The sequence below is a fragment of the Uranotaenia lowii genome, chromosome 2 (genome assembly GCF_029784155.1).
Source record: "Uranotaenia lowii strain MFRU-FL chromosome 2, ASM2978415v1, whole genome shotgun sequence".
NCBI lineage: Eukaryota > Metazoa > Arthropoda > Insecta > Diptera > Culicidae > Uranotaenia > Uranotaenia lowii.
Genome location: NC_073692.1, coordinates 355241077 through 355251063, shown reverse-complemented (window position 1 = coordinate 355251063; position 9987 = coordinate 355241077). Strand labels below are relative to the sequence as shown.

Genomic DNA, 9987 nt, shown 5'->3' with positions numbered 1-9987 from the left:
CAGTTTTACCCTACACTGGTTAAGATGTCGGTCTGGCAATACGATTTAATTGGTGATTTGAATTCGATTCTCCCTACGGGCTTGTATTTTTATTTTCTTGTTTCTGGGATGAATTATCCAATAGGAACGAAATCCCATAAAATGTTTTTCTTGTTTTGCTTGAATGTAGTGGTCATGCATCATTTTAGTTGGGAGCCGAGTCCTTATGCCAGTTACGGTTTTTCAAACATATCATCTTCGGCACAGTGCACATTTCAGCGCATTATCGGCACAGAGATGTTCCAAATAGGCATTGGATTTTTGCAACCTCTTCTATGGGTGAAGTTGTAGTGGTGTGTTTCGATTTTCTTTGAATAAAATTACACTAATACATCCTCCAAAAAAAAGAAGCTTCGAAAACGGTTTCGGATTGACAATCGAATCTATCAACGAACTTTGATAACGAAGGACGCAATTCGAATAGTGAAGTCGAAAAACGTGAATTTGGCTACGACAGCCGCCTCAAGCTTGAAATTATGGGACTGAGCGAAGTCTGCTGGACTAACTCTGGAGAACACAAGACACAGTGCGGGCGAGTACTGCTTTACTCTGGCATACGATGAGAACACGCTACTCGAGAACGAGTAGTTCTTATTAAGCCCGCAGGCCCATGCGGCCCTCATAAGATGGGAACCGATAAACGAAAGAATAATCGTAGCCAGATTTAAAACACGGGTTATAATCCTTACAATGGTCCAGTGTTATGCGCCAACTGACGTTGCCGACTTGCAGGAGAAAAAGCAGTTTTACAGTCAATTGAACAGCGTGGTTGAGAAAATTCCGAAGGGTGACATTCGAATCCACCAAAGTGACTTCAACGCAAAGATTGGCTCCGAAAATCAGGACTTTGAGCGCATCATAGGGCGCCATGGTCTAGGACAGATGAGCGAAAACGGAGAGCTGTTTGTAGAATTTTGTGGCAACAACAACATGGTGATCGATGGATCGCTCTTCCCCCATCGACCAGCACATAAGGTCACTCGGGTATCCCGACATCTGCATCAGCCGAAAATGGAGAAGGAGCCTTCTTGATGTCCGCAACAGACGAAGCGCAGACATTGCATCCGACCATCATCTCGTCCTTTGCGAGATACAACTGAGAGTTGCACGTGTCCAGCGGCGCGAGGAGAAAGTCGGATGTCGATACGACGTCCACCGTTCGGAGAATCCAGAGGTGAAAAGGGCATACGTTGAACAGCTAGAATCCCGAGCCTCGGAATTGCCGACAGACGGAACAGTCGAAGAACAGTGGTGTGGGATCAAGAAGAATGCCTTTATCACGACGAGCCATGGTACTCTCGGTAAAGTTCGTGGAAGAAGAAGTGAATGGATGTCGGATGAAACTGGAGGATGGTCGATGATCGGAGAAAGGCGAAAGTCGGAATTGAGCAGGCATGTACCGGGTTAGCCAAAGCAGCCGCCCGCTTACGTTATGAGGAGCTGGAAAAGGCAGTTAACACGTTCGTCGCCACGTCACCCATATATGGGTGACGGCTCTCTTAAGCAAGGTTGCCGCTCAGTTCTGCCACGCGTTGTAAATCTGAAGCTCTCTCGCTTTACTTTCATGCTCTGAGATTTTTTTTGGGCGACGAACGTGTTAAACGAGCTTGTAGACGAGACAAGAGAGCCTGGACAAACTCCCTAGCCGAAAAGGAGAAAGAGCCGCCGCCAATGGAGATATCCGATTACTTTATGACATTTCTCGCCGCCTCTGTGGTGCAAGGACTAATGCAAGAAAGCCGCTGAAAGACCAAGCAGGTCAGTTATTGACCGATCGAACAGATCAGCTCAAACGATAGACTGAGCACTTCGAACAACTCTTCCGAGTCACGAACAGCGATGGCCAACAGAATCTGCCGCACGAGGCGCCAACAGTAAGTTGCATAAATGGTGTCAACTCGGAAGCGCCCTCGCTGGCTGAAATAGAAACACAACTCGAAACTCGCTGCTCGCCCAAACACAACCGGATATGCAGAGCAAACTCGACGACCTCACCGAAAGTTCCAAGGCAGCAGGTCTCAAAGTCAATGTCGGAAAGACCAAGTCGATGGAGATCAATACAGCAAATCCCTCCAGTTTCATGGTAGCTGGGCAACAAGTTGAGAAAGTGGAGTGCCTCCAGTATCTTGGTAGCCAGATAACGCCTGATGGTGGTACCAGGAAAGACATCGAAACCCGGATCAGAAAGGCCCGATTTGCGTTTGCGAGTCTCACAAACATCTGGCGCTCACGTCAGATATCTTTACGAACGAAAATTCGAATCTTCAACTCAAACGTCAAATCCGTATTGCTGTACGGGTGTGAAACCTCGTGCACATATGCGGTAACAACGCGAAAACTGCAAATATATGTAAACCGCTGCCTGCGGAATATCATCAGCGCTTGGTGGCCTGGCAACTGGATTTCAAATGAGGAACTACCTACATCGCCGGTGTCATCAAAGGGCACTACACCCAAAATTCAGCCTCTGTGCCAATGGCGTGTAGTCAATTTCATAGCATCATTGGTACAAGAAGATAACGCGACCGGCACTGATTCGATTTGCGCCCACCGGCATTAACCTCCCAGCGCAACCGAATTGCGTATGTCTGAATGAAACAAAATAAAAACGTTTTCGCGTCCCTCCCCATCGCATCACAAGCCGAAGAAGGATGGAAATAAATACCGGCCAACACCAGGCAGCCAGCGAACCGAGCACTGTGCGTGTGAATGTAGCAAAAGCAACAACAAAAACATCCTTCTATTCAATCGACCGGCAAACACGGCTAAGCTGTGCGTGTGTATGTAGCAAAAGCAACAACAAAAACATTCCTTCAATTCACCGGCAAACAACACCGGCCAAGCTGCCCGGCTTTAGCAGCTGTGTATATGTAGCGTGTGTATGTAATAGCAGGTAGTAAGCAAAGCACAGTTCTCATTCAATGGGTTTCCCGTTCCTTCACTCCCGTTTCCTTTCCCGTTTCCATCTTAAGACAAAGGAATGCATTGAAAGGAGGCCAAACGCCGGGAAGCCGCCGTTGTACGTTTTTTTTGTGATTGATCGGTAACAGAAAGCCTATGACAAATATACCTCGTCCTGCATGAAGCTCGAATAGTACACTGGTTAGAATGTCGGACTGGCAAGACGATACAATTGGTGATTTGAGTTCGATTCTCACCACAGCGCTGTGGATTTAATTTTATTTTCTTGTTTCTGGGATGAATTATCCAATAGGAAGGAAATCCCATAAAATGTTTTTCTTGTTTCGCTTGAATGTAGTGGTCATCATTTTGGTTGGGAGCCGAGTCCTTATGCCAGTTACGGTTTTTCAAACATACCGTCTTCGGCACAGTGCACATTTCAGCGCATTATCGGCACAGAGATTTGCTAAATAGGCATAGGATTTTTGCAACCTCTTCTATGGGTGTAGATATCGAGATTCGGGAACGTAAGTGGAGATGGATTGGGCACATGCTACGAAAAGATGAGAACAAGATTTGCAGAGAGGCGCTAGATTAGAATCCATACGGACATCGAAGGAGAGGCAGACCCAGAAACTCGTGGCGGCGAAGCCTAGCCGCCGAAATCCGAATGGTCGGCTTGAATTTTGACTGGGATCAAATGAAGACGCCGGCTCCGGATCGTCAACAGTGGAGGTATTTTACCACGGCCCTATGCACCGGAGGATCAGCGTGGTAACATTAAGCTAAGTTAAGCCACAACTTTCCTAAGGTAAAATTTCTCTAAAGTCCCAAAATCATCTTTTATATCTCACACTTTAGACTCACAGCAAAGCTTTGATTATTCGGAAAAAAACTCTCTAAAAGTTAAACTCCACAACAATGTTTCGGATGAAATAACTGGTCTTGTTTTTACGATATAACCATCTACAGATTTATTAAATCCACTTTTCACCATTTACCATCGGCAAGACCAGTTTATTTTTTTTGGATTTGGTACACCCACAGACATACACACGAAAATATTCTTCGATTCATGATTTTAGTTTAGCTGCTCCTTACTTATAGCCGTCGTCGCGTCGTTTTCGATTTCGGGACTCTCGATTTATTGTGATAGGTTCGTACCCAACTAACAGCTGTCAATAATTCAATTTCATCTCGCATTGCAATTTCGCCGCCATATTTTGAGTTCACCATTGGGTAAAGTTACCCAATTCGTTACTTTTATTTGACGATTGGGATTAACACTTGAAACAAGTTACGATTTGTTTTTTTTTTCATTCCATATTCTTGCTAGTTGTTTTAGTTTGTTCTTCTAAACCTTTTTCTCGTTTTGTTTGGTTAGCAAACTTTGCGAAATAGTTTTTGATAATTTATGGTTTACCCTACTTTACAGCTTGGTTAGATATCGTTATGGATGATTACTTTTTTTGTCTTCTTTTTTGGAAATATTGGAGAATGCATATAACAACTAGTGTGGTTAGAAATGTAGATTCAATTATTTATTTTTTATTTACTCTTCTTAGAATTAACTTAGCGTGGTGTTTTGATTTGTTTGATTTATTTCTGGTTTAGCACATTTCGTTATTCATGTCAAGTACATATAAAATTAGCTCTTCCTTTCGATCGTTCTAGGTTTGGCTCTCTACATCGAGCGTCTTTACTATCTTTGATATTCATTTCTAATAATCTTTAACATATGTTTTATTTTATTGCGTCTCAGTTAGAACAATTGTTTCAATTGTTGCTTGTGTTCCGACGTCATTCCGACTATCGGATTTTCTGTATAAATAACATCAAATGTTGGTACTGAAAAGATTACATTCAGGAAAACTTGGAACGGGCGTTTCGGACTTTTTATAGACTTATTTTTGTTAAGATGTGATGGTTGATAAAATTTGTAAGACTTGTGTGAAACTCTCCGGTTACAAAATTGTGCTTTGTGTAGATATTTTGTGTATTGAATGCGATGAAACTTTCAGCAGAATGGTTTGTTTTCTTAGACGAAATTCACGATATCTGGTAGTAAATTTCATTATCAACAGTCACTTGGAATCATGTTATGCGTACTGTCAATTGGGACACCTTGCAACACTTTTCAACTTCAATGGCTTCTAAAACCTTAATGTCCACAGATAATCATATCGCTTGTATATCATAAGTTTTACGGTTGAAAGGACATCATATTGACGTGGTCAAAAAAATTAAGGGTTCCACCAGTTTTTTTTTAATTCACAAAAACATGCGATTTTCACCCTACTAAGAAAAAGGGGAAATTTGCAACAATTTATAGTTTTTGATATAAGAAAAAGCATAAAGGTGCTGCATACTTTTTGGGGTAAAAAATGCTACAAAAATTCTACAAGCTGAAATCATAAACTTTAATATTTGAATGCATAATATTTTGAAATTAACAAACGCGTGATGCGAAACAATCATATTCCAGCATATGAAAACGAGATTTAAAAGGTAAATCTTTGATTTGCAATGAAATTTACTACCAGTAATCCGTGGTGGATAGAAGTTCACGTCTAGTGAGCTTGTAGATCAGATTTCTTATTCATTTAAACCAAGTTCTTCTTCGTGACCTCAGCAGATCGGATGCACCTGGCACCGATTTGTTGCCGGTTGTGTTCTGGATTACCCGTAATGTTCCAAATCGCTACTTTACAGCTGGTTTGTTTATGTGTATGTGTCTGTTTTTTTATAATCATTTTAAACTACCTTCGCGCTTATAACATGATGCTCTGAATCTAGTTTGAATACTTAATAAACATCATACGGATAAAAACCTATAAGTTTATGCTCGGCGATTAACAAATCAATTTTATATATGCAATCGTATGGACACACGAGACAAATTACTTGGCCACTAACATTGAAACATATTTGTAAGTAGTAGGTTCTAGGTATTTTTATCCGATATTAATGTTTCTAACCGTGTCCTATTAAGACAAGATGCATGAATTTCGCTTTCCGCCCAGGGTTTTGTCCTGAATCTGCTGTAGATGGGCCAACTGAGCGGCCGAGGGCATGTGAACCGTTGAAGGAGCCACGGAAGATTGGGGCGTCGAAGGTCCAGTTCCTCCGCCAGCACTTCCGATGCTCGATTGCTGGGGCAAGGATTGGCGTCGCCGCCGTCGTAGCGCCGGACTCAGGTTGTACGTGATTTTTGCTTGGGCTAGCAGTTCCTTGAAAATCTGAAATAAAGTTGGAATTAGTTTTTGGGAACACAACTCGAGAAGCTCGCTCAATACTCTCACCTGAGAAACGTTCCGATTAAGCTTGGCGGAAGCTTCGACGAAACCATTTTCCCAATCCACCGTCACCATCGATTCGGTTGCGTCCTGTGGAACCTGTCAAGGAGAAGAAATGCGCATGAGTGAGAAATGCTTCTGAAAGCTCAATAACATTGATAAACTTTTCTACGATAAAGCTCACCTGCCGCACATCGTCGTCGTCGTCCGTTAGATCCGTTTTGTTACCAACAACCACTATCGGTACCGCCGTTGTGGCTTTGATTTCGTGGATCTGCTCCCGAATGGCTTTTACCTCCTCGAAGGAGATACTGTCGGTGACGTCGTACACCAGGATGAAGGCATCGGCCGATGAAATCGACAGGGCCCGCATCGCTGGGAACTGCAATAGAGAAGAGGAGTCACTTATATTTTGTAAATATAAATTCTTCCAAAAATTTATTGACAAAATATACAAAAAAAAATCTGAAGAAATTCGCGGTCCTAGATACCCTGGGTCGAATGTTGAGGTTGATAAGACGTAAAAGCTCCGGTGAGTCAATTTCGCCCTTGGTGATTTTTTTTATGAAAATTGCACGTGCAGTCTGCCTTCTTTCCATCAATGTTTCCATTCCTAGCAGACGGCAGCAGTGATGGTAGTCAGTTAATTCCTGGGAGTTGTTCCTCGGGAGGAAACGGAGGGCGATTTAACAAATCTGGACTGAACGGCTTCAATCCTCTTGGACCAGTACGAGATATGTGGGCTCTGGACTATCGATGCAGTTTCTAAAATTGATCTCACTAGAGAAATGTATAGAGATCGAAGTAGCAGTAGCAGTCTCGAAATTCTTTCGAGGTCATTTCTAAAATCCCACAGGTTCAAATTTTCATATTAATCCGACAAAAAATAACGTCAAAAACGCGAAACCTTATTTGTGTTGTATGTTGAGTGGATGTTGCTGAATATGGTCTGAGAATCATATTTGAGTTACGTTACAAGGTTTCTAAATCTAGAAAATATGTACGATTTGTAGTTCCTACAAGGTGTTTTTTGTCAAGGCTTTCAGGGAACTAGTAACAAATTCATGGGAGATTCCAAAAGAATTTCGGATATTTGGGTGTGCCTGAAAAAAGTTACAAGCCTCCAAACTTAACATAGTGTCATATTTACAATCTATGACGGATTAGGCCTAAAAATGACATCACTTGGTTTATAGAGAAATATAGTTTTCCATGGAAATTACTGAATCAGGCAAAAACAGGCTTATTTCCAAAAATCAGAAAGAAACGGAGGCTTATCAGGTTGTTGGGATGGGCCTCAAAATATCAGGCAAATCCTGAAAAATCAAGCACATTGGATTCTGGGTATGAGTGGAAGGAACAGAGAGTTTGGAAAAGTATTGCAAGACGTACATTCGAAAGTGAGCAAAACTCGAGTGAGACTAAAAGATGTAAAAATTGGATACGTTCAAGTTGCAAATTTGCTAGGTGGACCGTAATGGAGGAATTATTTGATCTTAGAAGGGGAATTTGTATTTGTATTTGTATTATATTTTTTCGGATGTGCGATGACAATGCATAAGCATCAGACACATTCCACCGTGACGTGAAATCGCTTTTCCGGACTTTTCTGCGCTGTTATCATTCAAGAAGTCAACCAATTTATTTGAAAATTTAAAAAATTGTAGCAAACGGTCGCAAATTGAATTTCCTTCAAAAGGAATATAATTTGGTCATTATAAAATTTAAGTTGTTTTTGTTGTTATCGATTACTTTTGTGACGTGAATTCACGCAAGAATTGATCATTTTAGACTTTAGTACATACAACTTTGATTTCCTGTTCTCTCAGTGGAAATAGAATATCGGTGTCTTCGAATAAGTTGTAGAAAAAAACAATTACCCACAATTTTAAGTACGCAGCTTTTCGATTGAACAACAACGAACGAAGTTATGCTTATTTGAAGTTGTGACGTGAATTCACTCAGTTTAAACCGAACAGAGTAGTTGACTGAATTCACGTCACAAAATATAAAGTTAAACTGAACCATTCTTTAGAGCCTTCAAATTTTATATGCACTGTCAAATACGGTAATTTGTTGTTCCGAATTTTACACACAGAGAACAGATTTGTGTAGAACTTGTGTAAAAATCTCAACACCCTTTTTGAACCAATTTTAGTTTTTTGGCTGGGCCACCAGATGTCTCCAAACACACCGAAGAGAATTGTCAAAACAAAGCTGAGAAAAAATGACTAATTTTCAGTCAGTTTTCAATAGGTCGTATGAGTTGCTTGGCATGCTTCAAGAAAATAGCTGTTGAAGTTTCGTAATACGTTCATTATGTTGCATGATAAAAAATATCTTAAAAGTTATTGGCTTTTTCCTTCAAATTTGTTAGAAATAAAAAGTTTTAAACAGCTGGCTGGTAAATTAATAAGTGAATGTAACCCGCTTTGAGATGCCTAGATTCAGTACTGCTGAATGAGACTGATCGTCAAGACTGTTTTTATATTTGACTGGACATATGCGATGCGTTTTTTAACAAGAACTACTGTTCAAGAAGTGCGAAAACTTTTACCGAAGCTGTTAATTATTTTAACTGTCTATGTAGTGCAAAAATAAAGAAAGTGAAATTTCGCCCAGTGAAAAGTAGCTCTGATTTCATTTTCCTAGCAATAAATTAAAACCGTACATTTTCTGAGACATTGGATTTGTTTTTTTGTGAGTTCATAAACGATTACACCTTTTCGAAAACTGGGCACTTTAAAGTTGATTTGTAGCTTTTGAACGGCGCAATAGATGGCACTGTTTGTAGTCAATTTCTAACGAATTTTTTTGGTGATTGCATTTGAAATTTTACACACTTTTTTGACGATTTTTTGTTCGAGCTTGTACGTCTGTTCTCTGTGTTTTATAATCATAAATTTTCAGTATCTGCCCCTAACTTTTTCCTTATTTTGATTGACACTTGAATAGCAACTTCTTGAGGGATCATACGTTAAAATTACTACTGTCTTCCTTTAAAGATTCACCAAAAAATAAATTTCAATTTTTCTTTTAATCTTTTTGTATTTTTATTTGAAAATCATGAACTTATTAAAAACTCAACTAAACTTTGCTCGATTTGTAAAAATCCGACCATCTGGAGGGTCAAAACAGCTTTCAGAGTATATTTTCCATATAAAATTTTACAAAAAATCAATTTTGTGACGTAAATTCGTCCATTCGCGCTGTTGTAACTCAGCTGAATTTAAACCGATTTCTAAAAAAATTAGTGTTTTAGAATCGTCTTATCATTTTCAAAGAAGATCTAATTTTTTTATGTCAGAAAATGTCAAAGTTTTCTCGTAGAATTAAAAAGTTCCTTTTTTTATGTGACGTGAGTTCACTCATTTGCGACTGTTTTTGTTCGCTTTTCAAAACATCTACATTGGATATAAACAAATTCTTTTTTTCTAAAAAATGCAGCAGTATTTTTTGGCTTCAAAGCGTTCCAAAAAAAAATGTCCAAAACAAATTCATCCATATATTTTAATTGATTATTTTGTAAAAGTTGTCAAAATAACCACTTTTTCCAACAAAAAAATTGATTTTCATAATCATGTAAAACATGGGTAAAAACTTTTTTTTCTCTTTTTTCCGTTGGTTGTGTGTGGTTTGAATTATCAAAATTATAGATAAGTTTGAGATTTTTTGATAGGCGAACGAATGAAAATCACTTTTGAGCGGTACAAGCGCGTGGAATGTGTCACAAGGGTTTAAAATCCAGTGA

General features: G+C 39.7%; 1 protein-coding gene across 4 annotated transcripts in view; it reads right to left on the bottom strand.

Annotated features, from left to right (window-relative positions):
* Positions 1-3956: 3956 nt before the first annotated feature.
* Positions 3957-9987, bottom strand: part of LOC129748667 (GTP-binding protein Di-Ras2) — a 454908-nt gene continuing 448877 nt past the window's right edge. For all 4 annotated transcript variants that reach the window (XM_055743338.1, XM_055743341.1, XM_055743342.1 and 1 more), the window contains 3 exons: positions 6421-6618; positions 6243-6335; positions 3957-6179 (listed from right to left, as the gene is read on the bottom strand). In XM_055743338.1, coding sequence (XP_055599313.1) covers positions 5928-6179; positions 6243-6335; positions 6421-6618 — 543 coding nt within the window. In that variant the 3' untranslated portion in view covers positions 3957-5927. The remainder of the gene's footprint in view (positions 6180-6242; positions 6336-6420; positions 6619-9987) is intronic.